Here is a 21600-nt window from a genome sequence, read left to right on the forward strand (position 1 = left end):
ATAAATTTTCATTAGCCACTTTTCTATAATCATAGCCAAAAAATAGCCAATCACATGCTGGTCAAATTGCGGTCTACTAATATTGTTCTTCAGGTTACAAGCATACAAATAACTCTCAGACAGAAATGTGATACAAGGAATTATATTTTTATTGGTAACATAATCTAATAAAGATTAAGAATGACAGAGATTTTTTTATAAAAATAAAGTTTCTCAACCCTCTTCTATACTAGGGTTAGGGTTAACCTGACTGTTGAAAATAACATCACTGTTCAACACAAAGTTTTGCATGATTCCTGGCATAAAGATTCTCCTCTTTTTACTACTCACCCATTTACAGAAACTTGTATCAAAATCAAACAATTCTTCTTCAGGGCCTTCAATTTTAACGATTAACAGTTCAATTACGCTTTCTGTTTTGACACTGTTCCTTAAAGGGCGACTGTCATGAAATGGATGATTTTTAGTATGTTATTAATGAAAAAACGGTAGCCAATATGAGCCCATGCCTTTTTTCACCACAAAACATGATTTTGGCATATACAGATTTTTGTAACTCCCGCCATGAAAATCCTCTCGAGGGATTTGTTTTCGAGAAGAAGCAGGAAGAGGTGTAAAGGACAGACGCGCTCCCAAGTGGACCCGTTTGTTTCCATTAGTTTTACCTCCAGGAAGGTAGCTCGTTGTTCCTTCGTTGTTAGCCCAAAATGCCGGTTCGTTGCATTGCTGGACATTGCTTGAGCACTCGGGAGAATGGATTTACCCTTCATAAGTTTGCAAGAGATCCGGTTCATCGTGAAAAATGGATTGCATGGGTGCAGAGGACGAGAGCTTTGTGCGTTCCAAATGACAGGTAGGTGTGTATACAGCTTTTAAAAAAAATAATAGTTTGGGGCAGACCACGTAATCGGTCTCTCATAACGTAACAAAAGATCCGCGTACGAAATATCAGCTGTCTACCGATGCCTGATGAAGTCATCCACCTTCGGCGCCACCGATGATTTTTAGCGTGTCAGAAATTTTTTTTCTTCCACTGTCAATACACCATTGGCAGAAAAATATTGAGTCCCTCAACTAGAGCCACTTGCCGTTGTGATCCTGTGGGCTCTCTCGGCGTCGAGGCGCTGCTGGATAAAAGTGCTGGAGTGGAGCATGAAATGGACTACTTGTATCAGAAAGTCAAATTATGGTCATGCTTGATGTTACATGGGATGGCGGGAACCACTCAAGGCCTCGAGCTAGCATCAGCAGATTAAATTCTGGATTTTGCATTTTCCTTTGTGTTGGCAAATTGATTCATGCTATCATTCTTAAAGTGCAATTTTGGTGTTTTTGTTGGTTTTAATATTAATTTAATGACCGCAAAACATTTTTACAAAAATATCAAATTACCTGTGCAGCTAATAATAGTTTTCTGAGGGGAAGGGCATGACAGTAAACACTTTCATTATTTCCAATGAGAAAAACTGCAGGTCAAATATGCCAGAATACCATGTTTTGCTCTGGACCACTGATCTTCTTTTACATGCTTGATGAATAACTTTTACGTGTTGGGATGTACCTTTTTCATTTTTTTTTTTTTTTGGCATTAAAAAACATTTTGAGTGCAATAATGTGGTACCTTAAGAGTGCAATAATGAGGGACAGACATTGACTCTTTATGTACTCCTATCACAAGTCTTAGATTAATAATGCACACCAATGTGCAGAATGAGTATGTGCACATATGGTGACGTGAAAATCAAATATAACCCACAGGCAGTGAGTGACTAATGTGAAAACCCAATTTTGGCTTAAACTTAAAAAGCACAATCACAAACACTGTGTGTGGAAATACAACGCCCTCATCTGAAAACATACCATCCTTTGCGTCCAAGAAAACACCATTTTTTTATTTGGTGAATCTCAAAAGAAACAGGTGACAAATATGAAGATTAGAGTCTTTGAAATGTTGCATGTGTCTGTTGAGGATATTATTGCATTTTATGGACTAAAACGTCTCATCCGAGTGTAAAGCTTCAGGATTCCGTGCTTGTCTCCTCTTTATTGTTTGTGGCGCAGCCGTAGCATTTAAATCTTTCTTACATACCAGATAAAAACTCTCGGTTTTGTAAAGTGTTGCTTGAAGAAAGAATGTGTGGACTGTGCAAGACATGAAAAATAGACTTAAACTGAAACTCACTGCTATTCCTTCATGATGAAGGCATGATGTGAGTCAGCTGCTTTATATCATCAACAAGCATTCAGGGGTGTTGAGGACCCCGAATGGCTGCTCCGAGTCGAGCTGGAGCACATGTACAGAATCTCAAGAGCGTGGTATGGGGAGCTGCTGGAGACGGCAGCGAATAGCAATTCGGCTGTTGTTTCATGGCGGTGCCAGGTAAGCAGCTTCACAGGTACAAAGTGTACACATTCCTCAGACCTCACAGCAATACCCGAACTTTCCTCTAATCCTGTCTGCTCTTCGCCATTTCCTTCCTTCGTTTTACTCTTTCCACTGGAGTAAATGTGTGCCATGTGTTCTTCAATGGCCAGAGAGAAAAATGGGGAGAATTGGGCCCTGCGTAGGGTGTGCGAATACGATACCATCGTAAATCTTTCTTTCACAGCAACAGCCACCTTCTCTCTTGTTGTATTTTTTATTGGCAAGACACAGATTGGGCAATCTGCAAATTACCCAGACTTGATCTGAGAACCACAGAAGGAGGGGAAGAAGAAGAAAAAGACTGAGTGAGAATATAAAGGAGACAAGAAGGGGAATGGAGAAATGAGAAGTGCGAGGAGACAAGGACGTGGTGTAAAATTAGCCGACCGTTTTTAAAGCAGAGGCCTATCCAATTAAAGCTTGACCAATCCACGCAAATGCGTTCAGTGTCTGGTTACTACCCACAGCTCTTGGTGGGCAAGCCAGGATAAGAGGTCATCAAATACAACATAGCCCAAATTCAAGAGATGAGTGCAAAAAGGATAGAATAAAGCAGCTAATTATAACCATATTAGGAAAGAAAAACTAACACGGATGACAAATAAGTCACACCACTGGTGGAGGAAGATATGACAGAAAATGATGAATGATTTTGGCTTTAAAGTTAAATAAATAAGGGTTTGGACGACAGATATATAACATTGCTCCACCGGGGAGAAGAAAAGTCACAACCATCAAATTCTCTTTGCGTTCTTGCTGCCTTTGGCTGCTATGGTGGAACACTGCAAATATGCCTCTTTTATTTTGTAAGTTTGTGTTTAATACAAAGTACTTTCATTTGTTCCCCCACAAACCACATTAACACTGAAAGCGTCATCATTGCCTCTCGGGACATTTATACTGCAGATGTGAAAAGAAACGGTACTGTCTGCGCCATAAACATGTTGATATACATGTAACCATAACACAATAAACGTGCAGTGTAAGACAGAGATAAGGCTCCAAGGTTCAAGAGTGCGCATAAACCTTTAGGACTGAATAATTTAGCAGTGGCGGCTATCGATTCATCTTTTTAAAAAGCCTAATAAAAATGCCTGCTGGCCTCAGACCAGCCAACACCCACTGTTCAGAGACGCCTCCATCCATCTATCCATCAATTTTCTGAGCCGCTTATCCTCACAGGGGTCGCGGGAGTGCTGGAGCCAATCCCAGCTATCTTCAGGCAGGAGGCGGGGTACACCCTGAACTGATTGCCAGCTAATCATTATGCGTAATAATACAACTGGGTGGGAAACTTGTTTTTATAGCAGCACTTAACTAACAAATGGAGGGAATTAAGGGTAAAAAAAAATGATTGCGTGAATACGTGAGAAAAATGGGTATGTTTGTTTTTCAGTCCACAAGGGAAGCTAAAAAGCGCCTGTCCCACCCGCTGGGAGCAAGTTGTACCGTTATCTCAACCTTGGCATTTGTATTGCTTTATTTATTCATCACGATGCTCTTTTGAAAAATCAGTCCAAGTTTTCTCTTTACAGGAGAAACAGCCCTGCAGCTGCCTCAAAGATACAGTACACGAGGGGCTTCGTTGGATCTGAAAAATGCACTGAGCTTGCAAGCTGACACCCGCCTTGTCCATCTAGTAGAATGTGTGTGCTTTGGCACATGCTTGCCGAGAAACATCCCCTCTGGTAAATGAGCCACTGTTATTACAAGACCAGCATGAATAACTTCATCTCAATGAAATATCAAGAGGAAAGAAGGAAATTGGGAAAGCATGCAGATCTGCTGTGGTGCTTACTGCTTCCCTCGCACAGGGGAATTAATCATCACTGTCATCGTAGAGAAAGTCATTGGGATAGTGGAAAAGCATACTTTACTCCCAGGGTTTTGTCACAGCTAATAATATGGGGAGAATGAAAGGGACTATTTGTCAAACAGTTGATAATGAAGAAAAAAACATATTAACCTGCTGTAGTCTTATCGCAGGTAATGACTACAACCATTTTTTAAAACGGCTTTCCTTTTGAAGGTAAGTGACAACGAAGTGCTATTGAGTGGTCGGTAGCTGTTGTTGTGTGCTGCTCTTGCTTTAAGGCTACCGCTGCTCCTCAATGGGGAACATTAAAGGCAGAATACTTCAATCAAACAGCTTGCAGCAGGCTCAGCTGGCTGGCCATGTCTACATAGGTGAGATGCCCTTGTCAAAGCTGCTTCCTTTCAGAGAAAGCAGCTACAAGCAGACACTTGAAGACAGCTTCATACATACACACACACACACATTTGAGAATGGTAGAATTTTCAAATGTTCGCCAGTGAAATACAGCGCTTTGCTTACAGCTGTTGAGTGGACCAGGGAATTAAGCGATTCTCTCTTTTGCACACTCATGCGTGCATGCGCACACAGAAGATTGCGCCTAATGACTGCAGCCCCTCTTTCTCAAGAGGAGTCAGCGGCTGCTGTTCCACTTGATAAATATTAAGAAGAAGTGTGAATAATGGCTGTGCTCACTGATCCATAATTGCATTTCAAAATGTTCACTGGACGAGAGTACATGATAAAAACAGGGAACGCAGCCTTCGGGAGCGACGAGTGATGCCTGTCAAGTAAGTCCCTTACCGTCGTGTCAATGGAAGAGGCTATGGTGAAAGGAATGCAAAGACTGTACATTAGAGTGCAACCTTCTGCCATCCGTGGAATCACTGCGGCACACATCACAGGGCACTTCACATAGAGATTAAAAAAAAAAAATCCATGGAGGTTGGATCACAGTGTTAAAAGGACTGCACTCTCCAAAGCCACATTGAGTCATACATACAGGCCTCAGTGTATAAACTAATTACTAGGAGACACCAGTGCTTTACTAATTATCAGTACTTAGAATTCCATTACTGCCGCGAACAAGGTCCACTGAAAAACATAATCACGTATATTTGCATTTTCATCAAACATAGAACGATAAAGATAAAAAAAAGAAAAAGATGTCCTTGACTGTACTTGACACCAGTCAGTACTTCATCTGTGTAGAGGAAGTGTATTTTTCCTCAAGTCACACAAAATAAACCACACCACTGTGATGTCACAATTTTCCTCTGAACCTTGAAAAAAAAACCTACCTATATGATACTTTATCTGCTATATATTATAACTATCTATACTATATCTGCTGCAGTGTTCTGCTCTGTTGTCCAATGTGAAGAGCGACACTGCAGTCATAAGAGGAGTCACTCGAGGACTGGAATATCTTCACCAATAAGATATATGGCTAGAAAGTCTCTCTTAAAAATTGACTGGTAGAAAATATTCTCAAAATAAAATTTGTTTGTGCGCTCTGAGAGGGCACGTCAAGCCAGATACTCACGTCCTTTGACTTTGACTGCCCCACTCATCGCACGCGCACATTCTGGTAACAATAACGGCAAGCTTCGTTATGTAATCTGAAATTAGACTATAAATTCTAAACATTAAGTATTGTTGTAAACCACAACACATTTATAATTTTATATTCTTGGCAGTGGCTGGCAGGCTTGGTTGTTCATTCAAAACCCAAAAACATACTTCCAGCCGTGTGTGTGAAAGCTTGTTTACAAAGTCATCTTCTGCACAACGCAATGATGGTTAAAATGCTCGGGAATTTCTCTCTAAATAAAATCAATACATTTATTCCTCAAAAGCTCAGAGTTTGGCAGGTGAAGCAAAATTTGCACAAGCACCAGCTCCGTTGTCACTTAGTTTTTTTCCCCCAAAGACGAGTGTACATGTACCAACCACAAAACGGGCAGGTATTTAAATAAGGAGTGTTTTTTCTGTGTCGGTTACAAAGATTTTCATTTAAGTTGAGATCCGGGGACTGGCTAGGCCTCTCCAGGATCTTAAAATGCTTCAAACAAAGCCACTCCTTCGTTGCTTGTGTGTTTGTGATCGTTGTCATACTGAAAGACCCAGCCACATTTCATCTTAAATCCCCTCGTTGATGGAAGCAGGTTTTCATTAAAAATCTGACGATACATGCCCCCACTCATACTGATCAGTCATCATGGTCCCTTTCCAGAAAATGGCCCCAAAACATGATGCTTCCACCCCCATGCTCACAGAAGGTATGGTGTTCTTTGGATGCAACCCAGACTTGTTTTTCCTCTAAACACAAGTTCAAATTTTACCAAAAAGTTATATTTTGGCTTCATTTGACCACATGCCATTCTCCCAATCGTCTTCTAGATCATCCAAAAGTTCTCTAGCAAACTTCAGAGAGCCTGGACATTTACTGGCACTGCAGAATTTGAGTCTATGAGTCCATTTGGTGTTTGGACATGATTATGCATGTCACGCTATTTATATTTCCAAGTGGATTTGCCTGATTCAATACTGCATATACACGCAGAGTGTAAAGAGACAACAACTCAGAGCGCGAAACAATATGCTAACATATGTCAGTTGATCATTGTTTCAACCAGCTATTATTCTCTTTACTGCTATTGTCTCCTCAGTCTCAATCTCATCTGCCTGTTCCTGTGCTTCATGCCCCACCTTCACGGCTCTCTTTATCTACTGTTACTCTCCACCCATCCATCTAGCCGTCGCATCTACGTCCTTAACACTCATTGCCCCCCCATCTACCCCCCCCTCCACTCTGTTTGCCGTTATTGGCCAAGTCAGCTGCCTTCAATCCCCATTGCCCCCCCATTGTTCTTTCCCCCGGCATCTATGCACCCCGCCTTCTCTTCCTTATGAAGTGATTGGAGTGTTTCTCCCTCCAGGATCAGAGGAGGTAGACAATGCATACACCACACAGAGCCCCTCGTCCCATTTAATTATACAACTATGTTTAATACGATTTTTGTTACCAGCAGTCCAGTTTTCTGCATGGCAAGGTGTAGGGTCTTTGTGAGTGTTGATGGGCACACACTATAATTTTGTGTAAAAAATGTTGCAAGAAAAAAATACACTGACTACATTACTTACTTGCTTACTACATCCTTGCAACAGTCTTACTTGAGGGTATTAACGTGTATTATTTTCCTTCATGAGATTTAAGTCCTTCGAGCTTCTACTACATGACCAGTAATAATCATCAGCAATTGCTTATGTTGACTCAGTTTAGATTTTGAGAGTGATTCAGCCCTGTGTGGAAGCAGCTGACAGCTCGACATCATATTGTCCGTTAATCAGCAAGGTAATTAAAGACTAAATTAACAGTGCCTCTGCTGGTTGAGGCTAAGAAGTGCGCTTCATTTTTTCAGAATTTCTTGAAATGCAATTAAAATAAATTCTCATCCTATTGCTCATCGCTATGTTGAATATAGATACATAAATGTCCAGGTATTTCAATTTCTTATTTGTAATAGTCTTTATGGAAAACGAGTTAATTATGTTCCCAATGTCTTCCAACTGATGGCTGTTTGCTCTGATGAGACATTTTTGGAAGGAAATAGTGAAATGAAGTCTTTTCCACTTACCAATGTGTCAGAAAAGTTGCTGCGAGCACTGCAGTGGCTGCCAGTGACTAGACAAACGAGAAGATGGTTGCCCTATGTTGCAGGATTTGTTCTTGCTTATGCTACTGTTGGCAGTTAGCTCTGTGTGCATTTAAGTGCGTGGGTAACATGGAATGACAAGGCAGTGAATAATCTTAAAGCAGAAAAAATCCTCTCCGTGAAAGAAAAAGAAAGAGGCAGGCTTCAAGTCACATGTACGACACAGCAAGTGAGAGAGTGATTACTGCATTTGGTATTTCTACACACTAATTGGATTCACAGGTCATTACCTAAAATACATGGGTGGGACAGTTCCAAGTTTAAGACCGAGCCAGACTGGAAAACTGCAGAAAGGCAGAGGCAAAGGGATATTGATAAGTTTGTTTGGTTTGGGGCCAATGAAATTTCCACCCCCTTGGCTGCGCCTTCAAAGCCCAGTCTCTCACAGGAGGGGTCCGGGAATGTCGATCAATAGTATGCCCTGCGACAGATGCAGGGAAGAATGAGAAGATGTGAAATAAATTGTTTTGTGTTGATGTCTAATGAGAGCTCACGTCCAAGTAGCTAGTGGTCTGGCAAAAGCAGGCAATGAGAATACAAAGTGGAATAAGAGACCAGTGCGAGGACCCCCCAACCCACCCAAAAACTTCCGTTCAGGGGTGCATTTCAACTCTGCAAGCAAGAATGTCCGATTACTACCTAAATTATCGAATATTATCCTCGGAAGACAATTTTGTTTGGTTGAGTAAACACAGCTTTTTCAAGACAATTTTGTTGGCATGCTTTTGTGATTTGGAGCCAGCAAGGAAAAAACAAAACAAAACAAAACATATAATTTGTTTGAGAAAACCAGCAGGCCTTGCTGTTGCAGCACATGGACTACAAGGGATACGCACTGCTCAAACTAATCGAAGCATGCAGACGGATGTTCATTAATTACAGGTGGATGTGGGTGTGTGTGTGGGTGTGTGTGTGTGTGGGGGGGGGGGTAACAGGGAACAAGACACTGGTGTAGAGCAAAGAAGACAGAATGAGAGAAAGGTCGGCTCCTCTAGCCCAGGTGTCTTCTAGTACTCTTGGTCAAGGGTGGGCAATGAGCATGTGTGGATGTTTGAATAAACTTCCCCGCTGTGAGGCCTGCTTATTTAAAACAAAAACAAAAAAATCCATCCACATACAACAAAATAAACACACACACATGCATCCACATCAGTATGGATACACACATTTCCAAAACCTCTCAGATGACCTCCCATTATCACCCAGGGTTTCGGTAGCCATTATTTGGGTCCCCGGGGGTGGCCCCACACTAACCAAGACCTTATTGGTCTACTCAAACAGCCAATCTTCTAGAAGACAGCTGAAGGTTCCTGGCAGCAGTAACTGCACATGCAAATTTACATCTGTACATTTAATTTAAAAAGTAGCAGTCCTGCAAATTTACCCAAAGTTAAATGCAGTTTTTTTTAACGGGCAACAATCAACTGACAGAACTTGAGCCGACCACTCATGCTGCTGAAAAAATATTAGAGAAATTTTGAAAAAAATTGCTTTTTTGTGACAAATTGATGCTTATTGTCAGGGATGTCAACTCTCCAAAATGACCAATGTTTTGCCCAAACAAATGAGTTACTCTTCAGCAAGAGGCCAGAAGACAAAATCCAATGATAATTAATAGTCTTGCCTTCATTTAGTGATTGCACTGAAAAACATTTGAATTTCCAGGATTACTGCAGTTGCACTAGATTGCAAGTTAACTAGTTTAAAAAAGTTTAACTCAACAGGTAGCCTTATTCAGGAATGTGATTTGAATAGACGGGGGTCTGGGGGCTGCAAGCATGATCAAAGGATGATGAAATTTAACGTGCAAGTTTTATAAATTGTATTATGAATGAAATATATCTAGTGCATGTATAAATAAATAAATGCTATTCTGTTTTCAAAATGTACACAATATCATCGTTTACCTTTACCCCCAAAAATTACAAATTCAAATACAAATTCAACTAAGTAAACTACTCGAAGGTAAACTGAATTGAATTCAGATTTCCATCATGGCATGCAAGCTTGCTTTCATACTGTGTATATCGTATCCATTCAAAAATGTTTTAATTTCTTGTTTTTGTAAATGATTGAAACACATGAATTTAACAACAATTCTTTTCGTAATGTTTCATTATTAGTAAATAATAGAGACATTTTTACAAGAAACTGCTTCTGAACTCTCACCTCGTTATTGACTACCCTGTCTGCAACTGGGGTTCTTTTTTTTCGGTGGATCTTGCCTCTCAAAACCGGTAGTAATGGACGTAAACAAGGGATGAAGTCCGTAAGGTTTGTTGGCCTTGGGTTGACATCCGAATGTACCAGCTATGGAATAGTTCGTTATCCTTGCTTTCAGTTGTTTGATGTGTTTTTGTCATTTGGCGTGAACTTCCAATGCACAATGCTTTACCAGGTCCATCGATTTTGTGAATGAAGTTGCTTAAGAGAGCGGTAACTTCCTTCTTTCTAACTATCGATTTCTCATTCCATCCAATCCCATCGAAACTTATTTTTGACATATCTGTCAATTTCTTTTGCTCGAGAGGCGTCTTTCCTCTCAAGCACCGAAATTGTGTTCACTTGCATATGGCCCCATAAACTGCCTCGTATTCAACAAGCGTTTTCATTGGTCAGGAGGAACACATTCGACCAATCAACAGACGCGTATCAATTTATCCACCTCATTTGCAAAAGTCGGATCGAAAAATGAACGAGTGTGGATTCTGGCACAGGTTACGGTCAGAGTATTGCAGAATTTTTTTTTTTTTTATCTATGCAATTTAAAAAGACAGAATTCCGTCTATAAATGGAAAAAATCACATGCCCACTTATCTCATTTGATTTTGGTAGTTGTAACATTTGAGCACCTCATAGCAGCAGCGTGAGCACACACAAACGACAGAAAGGAAGGAATTAATCTACTCACCAGCTTGAACTCTTGAATGCTACAAATGAAGTAGGGAGTGTTGGGCCTGCGACTCTCAATGTACACACAATCTGAAAGAAAATATAAAAGTGTGTTAGCGTGAAGATGCTCAGACTTCCCCAGGCATTTGTGCTTTGATGGAGTCAAGCGCAGTTGGAAATTATTTGGAGTGTTGTTACATCTGCTGGAAAAAAATATATATATATTTTTAATTGAATCTAATTCAATTGGAACGCGAGTAATAGGATTAAGGACTTTCGCAGCACTACAAGGTTGCCTTTCCAAAGCAAACATTAGGCCCAAGAGGAACTATGCCATTGTTCCACTCAATTTATATATCAGTGCGCGCAATGCTGGAGTTAACCCTGCTTCCCCCATACCCCCAGTGTAACCTGGTTTGGCAAATGTACATGTTTTACATTGTAGATATACTGTATCCAGTGATTGTGCTTTTCTGGAAATCCATACACTGCTAAATGAAATAACCCACAGAAATGTAAAAAGCCGTTCTTTCACACAGTGTGGATGGAGGTGGGACGGCTGGTAAGGCCCCTTTGCGAACTACTGCTGTCCTCCCCTCTGCATTTCCTTAACAAAAACATTCACACTGCAGACGACAAAATACAGCGGACCACTTGAGAAGAGAATGGAGAAGAACTAAATTGGTAGGGGCCTAGGCTGGCGCAGTCCTTGCACCACACATGCTAAAAATGTGCAGCTGAAAATGTCGTCTCTATTCGGGATGGGCATTGACTACATTTGACTCAGAGATGAACTTTTTCCCTAAAATTTATAGTAAATAAATGTTTGTTTGTTTTTTTTTAAAATAAGAACTCGACCAGTGTTGCACTAAGTAAAGTGAAGAAAATAAGTATTTGAACACTCCCTCCTGTCGTGTAGTCCTGGGCTGATTCCTCACCTTTCTAAGGATCATTGAGACCCCACAAGGTGATATCTTGCATGGGGCTCCACTCCGATTGAGATTGACCGTCATGTTTAGCTTCTTCCATTTTCTAATGATTGCTCCAACAGTGGACCTTTTTTCACCAAGCTGCTAGGCAATTTCTCTGTCACCCTTTCCAGCCGTGTGGAGTTGTACAATTTTGTCTCTGGTGTCTTTGGACAGCTGTTTTGGTCTTGGCCATGTTCCAAGTTTGAGTCTTACTGATTGTATGGGGTGGACAGGTGTCTTTATGCAGCTAACGACCTCACACAGGTGCATCTGATTCAGGTTAATACATGGAGTGGAGGTGGACTTTTAAAGGCGAAGTAACAGGTCTTTGAGGGTCAGAATTCTAGCTGATAGACAGGTGTTCAAATACTTATTTGCAGCGGTAAATCGGTAAAAAAAAATCATACATTGCGATTTCTGGATTTTTTTTTTTTAGATTGTCTCTCTGACAGTGGACAAGCACCTACGATGAAAATTTCAGACCCCTCCAAGATTTCTAAGTGTGAGAACTTGCAATATAGCAGGGTGTTCAAATACTTATTTTCTTCACTGTAAATGTTGGACTGTCCCATACTGGAGTTCTATTAATGTGGCTCAATGTGGCAACGTCCATCTTTAGATCGCAAACTAGCGAAGGCTGACTCAACACCAGGTTGCAGCACAGTAATCCACTCTATTTGGTCTCAATTTCTACAAGACAGAATTAATATCAGGAAACAATTCCATGCCAATACCAGAATCCAAAATCAATTTTTTATGCCTTTGCCTAATTTTTATTGTCTGTTAAGCAAAGAACAACCTAAAATGAAATTGTGAGTTTCATGAGTAATCTCATCCCTAGCCATAGAATACTTTTGACCTCACACAAAATAAATTGGACTATGTACAGTACGTTATTTGTTTCCTTTGCTTAACACTGAATCCCTGTGCCTATGAAGAGAAAATCTTCATCGTAGGCTCACATCTTAATAAGCTACAGTTATATTGTATCAGTATCATTAAAACATTCTGCTCAATTGCTTCAGGCTTCCTCTCACACAAGACAAGCATTTTCTGTGACACACAGTGTCTGTTATTTATATTTTTGTGTCAGCTGAGTTAGTGATCTGACTGTGGTTTAACTTCTGTCTTTCAAAAGGAAAAAAGGTGGCAAAAGATATTTAATGGCCCTTATAGCCAAGGAGCCATTTGTAGAGGTGCAGCTGTCTATAAACAAGAGTTCCTGTGACATCACTGGCTTTGTTTTGAGGCTATGTATGTGCGTGCATGTGTGTGTTTGTAACCCCAGGGTGGGCTTGTTATCTGCTAAGGGGTGAATGAGCTGTTTGGAAGAAGGGGGGTTATCACCCTCGCTGGCTCTGAGTAATGCATTATATCTCTCTCTCTCAATGCTACCCTCTTCTTGGTTCCCCCCTAAAGCTCTCCCTTCTTTTCCCTCCATCTCTCGACCATCCCAAGAAGTCATTTACAAGATAGCATGAATGAAAATATCCATCAGTACTATGCGATCTGTGAGTGTCTGCATGTGTTGAGAGACCGCCAAACGATCAAGAGTGAGGTAGGGAGGGAGGGGAGAGATACAGCGACTCGGGGGAGGGCCGAGAACAAAAAAGATCTAGTCTATGCAAGATGACATGTAACGAAGGAGTCAAATCAGGGGAATTAGGGTTTAGTGTCCCTTCACCTTGTCTGAACATTCATTCAAAGGGGCCAGATCATCCGTCTATGGACGAGAGCACATCAACAAGCAAAAACACCAGGCAGCGAGAGTGAGAAATATGAGTTAAAGGTGGGGCAGGAGGGTGTAGTTTAGGTCTGCTTCATTGAGACAGGATTTGAGCCCATTGTTTGAATCTCAAAAGCATATTTTGAATTTATTCCCTCTGCTACCACTGAGACATTTTCCATAGAGCTGATATAACACTTATTTCAATAAATGTGAAAGTTAAAAAACACATCTGTGGTATCAGTGGAGAAGTGGAACGGGGAGGGACGTAGGGTTTAATCTGTGATGGCTGGGGGTCTACGTACAAGGGGGAAGCTTGGATTTTCTCTCATTTTTGTTGGAGTTGAAGCGTGTGCTGTCGAAGGGAGAACCACAGCAGGGCCTTTGTAGTCAAGTGCTCTCACTTCCTAAGAAGCCATTAGTTTGGTTTCTTTCACTTGCCTCCACCACACAATAAAACAGCACACCATTCAAGAAGGCTGAGAATCAGGGAGACAAAGTTCAGTCTTTCAAAACATGGAGCTAGATAATCATAATGCCACACCGCACTGAAAACTGGTCAGCTCTTCTCTAATTACAATGTCACTCCTGAGATCAGGCGTCAGGATATTCAATGTATTACCTTGACACACACACACACACACACACACACACACACACACACACACACACACACACACAACAATTTTCTCCGCTTGGCTCATTGTTCAGTCAGCCTTTCTCTTATGGTTGCCAAGCGTGCCTAATCTAAAACACACCTCGTCTCAGCTAAAGAGCCGTGTCCTACTCTCTCTGTTACAGAGCAAATTCAAAGCTGTTTAATTTGCTGCAACGTTCCAGGAGAAGGGGAGGGGAGGGAGGGATCTGTCTCTTTTTAGAAAGCAACAAGATAGGGTTTCTTGTAACAAGGCAACATCAGTGGAAAAACTGTAAAATAAAGAAGACCCATGCGACAGTATCATGTCAATAGTTATAACAACGATCCAAAAGACATGACAAATTAAGGAAGCAAAATTGGGCCTGCCCTTTTTCTAGCGGTCAAACGCTTTAGTCACTAATTTCCAGAGCAAAAGCTGAAGCTGGAGCCAATGATATTAAGTCCGTATCCCATCACTTTTTTTTGGTTAACTTTGTGTTCACCCTGATATCTTTATCATAAGGCCCAGTAAAAAGGCCAAAAGTCATGTGCGAACATACCCTATAAAGATGAATAATTTTCAAACAACGCTGAATGGAAAATTCCATGACAACGGCAAATAAGAATTGCATGTGAAACAAGTGAATCAGGAAATGAATTGAATAAATGTCTGCCAACTGATGTTTGACCATCTATCTCCCTTGAGTGCACTGATCCCAAAATTCAATGCCAAAAGGAATGCAATAAGGGAACCGCGAAGTTTGAGGGAACCAGCAGGCAAAAAAACACAAAGCCTCTGAGGAAGAGTGATGACCCAAGGAATGCAGGGACCAACATTAGGCTTCCTGAAACAAGTACAGAGAAAATAATAGCCTCATAATATTGATTTCAGAGCACAGCATCTTAATGAGGAAAATGGTGCCTGTCATTGCCATGGTGAATCACCAGCTCAACACCAGTCTATAGTATGGGTAGTCCTCTCATGTTGTGTTATGGCGTACTCATACTAGCCTAGATGAACCAAGACAGACTTCTTTATACTCGCACCTGTAGCGACCTCGCTGACTTCACTGCGGCTCTCCCTCTCGTAGTTTACCTTTATACTCCAGCGCAACCCACATGTGCAGTTTTGAAAATGTGCTGTAGTTCTTCTGGAAGCCAAAGGTGTCGCTACAGCTGGTACTGGTTAGGACAATACAGTATGGAGTTTCCTCAGCATGTTTGGTCATTTCCGGTGGCCGTTTTTACTTCCCTTTTCATAACAAGGAACAAAGCAACAACAATGGCAAAAGTGTCTGCTTGAACAAATGGAACTAAATGACCAGATACGTTTAATTATGCTGTAAAATCGATCAAGAAGGCGGCGCCGTAAGGAGTATGTCGAGTGGGGTGGAACGGTGAGTACGTCATCACAGGATGTGACTAAATGGGACCGATCACAAGAGATGGCGTGCAGCAACTTTTTGATCTGTGTACGGCATGCTACGCACAAATTACACATAGCTGCCGCACAGCGCCATCCGCAAGTCAAGTGATGTCACACGAGCGTTGTTGTTGACGTCATTCTACATTTCATTGTATTGATACTGTGTGTGGTTGTCAAAAGGAGGTATCAAAATTATACAATATGTGCACGCACGTGTGCTAGTGCAGGGCTCAACAGTCACTGTCCTTATTGTGACTGGATCATTTGTAGGAATCAAGGTGGTGGTGATATCACCTGAAAAACTGACTGTGTTAAACGAATAATTCTGTTTTGTTTTTCACTTAAATGTTTATGTGATTGCCTGGTGACCAGTCCAGGGAGTACCTCCCCTACTGCCCATAGTCAGCTGGGATAGGCTGCAGCTCACACGTAAACTTTAATATTATATGAAGTACAGAAAACAATTGTTTCTGGCAGCCCTAGTGTGAACCCAGTGAAATGCTTTTGTTCACATGACATCCTTGTTGAACAAAAGGGAGAAACCCCAAAACTCAATTGCTCCTCTGTGGCACTTCCTGCTGGGTTATCCCTGTGGGGCGGCCTGACAGGTAATGAAGGCCTGGAGGTGCACAGATGCTTGAATCCTCAACTCGTCTCTCTCTAACTCACTTAGCACATCCCTGACAGTTATTCCTTGTACTGACTGGAAAAACAGTGGGAAATGCATAGCAGGCCAAGTTGTCAGCCCCCTGCCCAACAAAGCAGGCCTACAGCTGACTGAGCTCCTAAGGGAGAACTGAGGCTCTTTGACACCCTGGCCCCCGTTTCCGCTCAGCAAACCTACGCATTCTCATTTACCAGGCGGCAGGTGGTTGAATTACAGTAAAACGTCTCCAGCGTGACGAGATGTGGGAGAGCACAAAAGGACTTTAAAAATAGATCTATGCAGTTTAGGGACAAGCAACACATTGTTGTGTTTCAATACAAGATGACTAGAAGGGCTTGCCCCCCTTGTTAGCCTGACTGCAAAACATTAGTTGACCAGCAGCTTGACTTGAGATGTGCTGTGCATATCTGGCTCTAAGCCCAAAAGGTGTCCTGGCTAATGAAAAAGTGGCCCTTCATGGACTGAGCAACACTATATTGGCTCTTGAAGGGGAATCCATACTTCGAAGTAAAATGGAGATATATTGCAGATTGTTTGGTTGACACTGAAACAAGATCAGAAGTATTTTGGTCCACTTTGATTGCTAGAATGATGCTGTCCCGAATGTGAGTGCAATAATCAACAGGGTAGAACGATACATTAACACTAGAAAATTGTATATTAAATTACAACTGATTTTGAAAAATAATAAAGAATACAATTCTGTGATTGAATTGATTATGTTGATAAAATAGAGTACATGACATGATTCACAATTAAGTCATACTTTACAAGTAGAATTAAATTTCTGGTGGCACATGCTCTGCATTACTGCCAACAGCTGGTCCTGGTATAAAGGAGAAAGGGAGCAAGGAAGAGCAGGTTATACAGCACCGTGTCAAACATATTCATGCTGCACAGCTTAATCTGTGTGCACCTGACACAGAGAGTGACACAGACAGACACTCCTGAGTTCCGTGGCGGTTGCGCCGAAGAGCGCCAGCTGTCCACATCAACAACTCCTCTCAACGACAGTACACACACAAGGTGTTTTTCTAGTGGCGAGCCTGCAATCTCACTCGCACACTTGTGCGCTCACACTTTATAAGGCACTGTCACTACACTAATCTGCCTCTCTCTGAGGGGAATTTACTAAATTAAATCAATTATTGTCTTTATCTGAGCCAAAGAAAGCTCACCTACCACGTACCACCACTGTGGCAGCCATGTTGTGTGATTTACACAGGGGGAAGAAATGAAGCGTGAGCTGGGGAGGGCAGGTGGTTTCCATTAGCTCTCGCCATTTTAAATAGACTAGCCAAGAGGCATTGAGTGAGTTCAGAAGGAAGGAGGCATGGTATGGCAGCCTGCCACCTGGAGCAACAAACACGGTTTTGCTGTAGTGAAGGGAACCATGTGTATGCTTTCTGTGCATGACACAACAGCATTACCAGAGATAGGGGGGAACAGTGTGACTTAAAAAAAAAAAGGTATGTCTACACTACGTGACATGTACTTCCGAATTTGCACAACGACTGGTCATCAGCATAGTGTGTGCATTTTTATTTTTGTTTTTGCACCAGTGCGCCTCTGTGCATTACTCTCCCAGTGATTTCCCTCATGGCTGTTTGTATAATATCCAGAGACAAAATCAATAAACAGTTTTGAGCAGTGGATCTGGAGGTGCCTATAGGAGATGGCTAAACCACGGGGCAGAGATTGATTTTGCCGGGTCTGATTGCAGTGGATGCCACCTGTTCTGCCCACTGGTCAAGCATACAACCATCTTCTTGTGCACACCAGTACTTCATCTCTTTAAAACTGCAGCAAAGCTAGTTTTAGCTGGAGGACTACCTATTGGCTGATTGCATATCTCCTTCCACCCTTTTCTAACCAGTCGGCTCTAAGCTGCCTGAACCCATCTCACAGGATAGAGAGGCTAAGCTTTGTGGGTGGCTGGAGATGAGGACTGTGTTTCAATACCAGCTCACCTTTTGTGATGACACAGAATTGTGTATTTGTAGGTCCCATGATATGGAAGCAATCAAAACACTATATTTTGTTTATTTATTTTTTTATGTACAACGTTTTCTGTTTTGTTCCCCTTATGCTAGTCCCTCTCCTCCAGTCGGAGTCTTTGCAAATCCCTCACCCAGGGTGGTCAGTTTTACATATTGTGTCTCACTAGACCGCTATAAAGGGATTTAACATTTAGTAAAGCATAATCCATTGCAGGCTTTGTGCCTGCCTAAGCTGCGCACATCAAATCTGATTGCAAGAAGGCTGCTAGCAAGCAGGAGGAGAAAAACACGCAGCCCACTCACAAACAGAGCTTATCACTTGAACAATAAGCAGAGGAGACAGCAGGAGGTCAGTTACTGAGGTGGAGGATCTTCTGGTTGACAATGGGTGGTAAATTGCATACTAGTGTAGGGGCTCATCCCTGATCGAAGACAGCCTGGCGCAACTAGAGTGTGGAAGAGCAGGGAAGGGGGGGGCAAGGGTGTGACAACCAGCCAGCTCTCGACCTGTCAAGTTAATTGAAGGAGAAGACAGGAAACATAAATATTCCCCACCAAGCAGGCACCGGCTCCACTGTTCGCTCAGATGTAGAAGTATAAATATTCGGGAGGGCTAATCCACTGAGACGCTTGACTTTGTTTATGTGCCTTTTGAATGTTTCATTGATGTGACTGACTGCTTACCCTTTTCTTTGTCAATCCCCCTTACCGACCCCCACCATCAGCATGGTTGAATTATGAGACAAAGCCTTGGTGCGCTGTCTATTAAACATGAGAAAAGGGTTTCAGTGTAGTCTGTGCAAATTATTAAACAGATGCAAAAAGGGACTAATAGCCAGGTTTTGTTAGAGTGAGTCAACTTGTTTAAGGATCTCTACTGATACCAGAGGTGATTTCTGCTAACGGTTATGGCAGGCTCTACTACAGTACTAATGTCATCGCTATTATGGTTCATGGAAAAGGAATGATTGAAGGAATGTGTGGTAACGTGATGGAGAGCATTGTCTAACATGCTGGCTTTAAGTTCCTTTATCTTTCTGTTTAATATACAAACACCCCATTACTTGACCTTTTTCTTGCAGTTACATAAATGGGAGTGCACATCAGATATGAATAATAAGGGCCATAGAGACAGGGGATGCACACTTAGTGACTGTCTTAAAACATGTGGACATTTTAAGCACAAGTAACTGCTAATCAGCAGGAACATTAAAGTGGTAGTTTAATTCCAAGGTTTGTGGTTTTGATGAATCCGTCCAGTACTGCAAACACCAAAGTGCCTTTTGTTCTTGGAAGGAAAGCATAGTTTCCAGTGAGTTTGATCATGTTTGCATGTACTCATCATTCTATCACATCATGTATTGAAGCACCACTTTCCTTTATTGACTTAGCCCGAGACAAAGCACAGAGAGGGTCAACTCTGAATCAATTGTGTGACGCATTGGCCTTTAGACTGAGGTAGTCGTTGCAATCTGTACGTAGCAAATTGTAAAGGGGAGATTTGTTATTTTTTAATTCCAAACCAAGTATAACAACAACAATGTGTGATAAAAGGAAATGAGATTGCATTGTCGAGTTGTTTAAGACCATCTTTATATTGGGTAGGTTGATGAATGAGGATTGACTCGTTTTACTACATATAATGAGCGGCCATGCCAATATGCTGCCCCCCTGCTGATAATTAGATTAGACAGGACAAGGACTTACCTCCTGGTCTGTAAACAACATCGTCTTCTGTGATGAACGACGTGATTTCGCCGTTCTCTGTGCGCTCGTAGCGGGACTTCTTCTTGGGCATCTTTTTCTTGCCCTTCTTGCCGGCATCCTCTGTCGTGCCACTACCTCCACCTGTGCTGCCGTTGTCGTTGTCCTCATCCTCACTGTGTTCGCTCTCTGCATAGTTCTTGGCACCACCCTCCAGGGTACAACTGCGCCTGGGCCTGGAGCTCTCACTCTCACCCCGTTCCCCGTCTTGCCGGCGGGACTTCCCAGACTCCCTCTTGTCCCTGTCCCGATCTCTGTCCCTGTCCCGTTCTTTCTCCCTCTCTTTCTCTTTGTCAGCCGTCATGATCCGCCACGTGCCTTCCTCAGTCCTCTCACGGCTGGGCCTCCGTGAAAGGTAGACTGTGAGCCTGGGCTTCAGTCTTCTGAATTTACCAGTCAAATCCAGGGAAAATTTGGCCACACCAACAACCCCAGTGTTTCAGAAGAGCTGGGGAAAAGAGAGGCAGAAAAAAAAAACAAGAGTGAGCATCATCTTTACTGGGCAGAAGTTAATAGCTTGTAGATGAGCAATACATGATTGTTTCAAGAGGCCATGTGGCTGGGGAGACTAGCAACAGTCATTGTTGGCAGCATCCTCAACAATCATTAACACTTGTGAGAGCAGCTTTACCAAATGGACAGAACCTTCTAGCTTCCTGCTAAAATATTTGCCATCTTTCAACAAGGCATTATTATGTGTACACAATAAAAGGTTGTTGAAAAGAAAGTCAAAAAACAATATAAATGGAGGTCATAGCTGAATAACTCAAACAAAACATGAAGGATGAGGCTAGCAGCCAATAAACGTGTCAGGGGGGTTTTCAGGATAAACAGGACGGGAGCGAAAAGCATGAAGCTCACTGACAGTTTGCTGGCTAGCTTCTATGCAAACCATCTGTAATGACACCGAGCTGAATTTTATTTGCTGTGTATGTGTGTGTACACTGGCTTACTGGACTCTGCCACACTCCAAGCCCTCCACCACAGCCACCACTGTGTTGATGTCAAATGAAAGGTCTGGAGGGAAGAACACAGCAATCCAGTGCATAGGGAAATAGGATCATTTTCAACAATCCCAAAAAGGTACTGGTAGCATAATGGAAGTCTCCAAGTGTGCAAACTTGAAGAAGCCTGCTGTGTGCACAACTCTTGTTACACCTGAAAGCAGGTTCAACACTTCACCGCTATTTATCCAAAGCAACAAATTAACAGGAAATAGTCATTACATTCCCAAGCGGGATAAGGTAACCCGTTACCATGCCTGTGACAGTAGAGTGAAGAGAAGGAATTGTGAAACATGAGAAACACACACACACACGCACACACAGAGGTGTGTGGTGACGACCATGCTCCTAAGCAGTGGGTGATGTCACTTTGTGAGCAGACACCAAGTGACACGGCAGCTGCTTCTGTTGTCGGCTTGCTCGCAAACACCGGGCCTGATTAAACCGCAGCCTCGTCACAGCCCCATTAATCACCTAATGATGAGTTACCACGGCGACCACTGGGCTGCCAGGCTGTATGCACAGGGGACACATTAATGCATGCACGATATTCAAG

At 42.2% G+C, this 21600-nt stretch overlaps 1 protein-coding gene across 5 annotated transcripts in view; it reads right to left on the reverse strand.

The window, feature by feature from the left end:
• The window catches only part of rerea (arginine-glutamic acid dipeptide (RE) repeats a), a 171724-nt gene that overhangs the window by 57719 nt on the left and 92405 nt on the right, over positions 1-21600 (reverse strand). For all 5 annotated transcript variants that reach the window (XM_061801772.1, XM_061801770.1, XM_061801740.1 and 2 more), the window contains exons 2-3: positions 19984-20488; positions 10869-10939 (exon numbers count right to left, since the gene is read on the reverse strand). In XM_061801772.1, coding sequence (XP_061657756.1) covers positions 10869-10939; positions 19984-20344 — 432 coding nt within the window. In that variant the 5' untranslated portion in view covers positions 20345-20488. The remainder of the gene's footprint in view (positions 1-10868; positions 10940-19983; positions 20489-21600) is intronic.

The sequence above is a fragment of the Syngnathoides biaculeatus genome, chromosome 2 (assembly GCF_019802595.1).
Source record: "Syngnathoides biaculeatus isolate LvHL_M chromosome 2, ASM1980259v1, whole genome shotgun sequence".
In the NCBI taxonomy this organism is placed as follows: domain Eukaryota; kingdom Metazoa; phylum Chordata; class Actinopteri; order Syngnathiformes; family Syngnathidae; genus Syngnathoides; species Syngnathoides biaculeatus.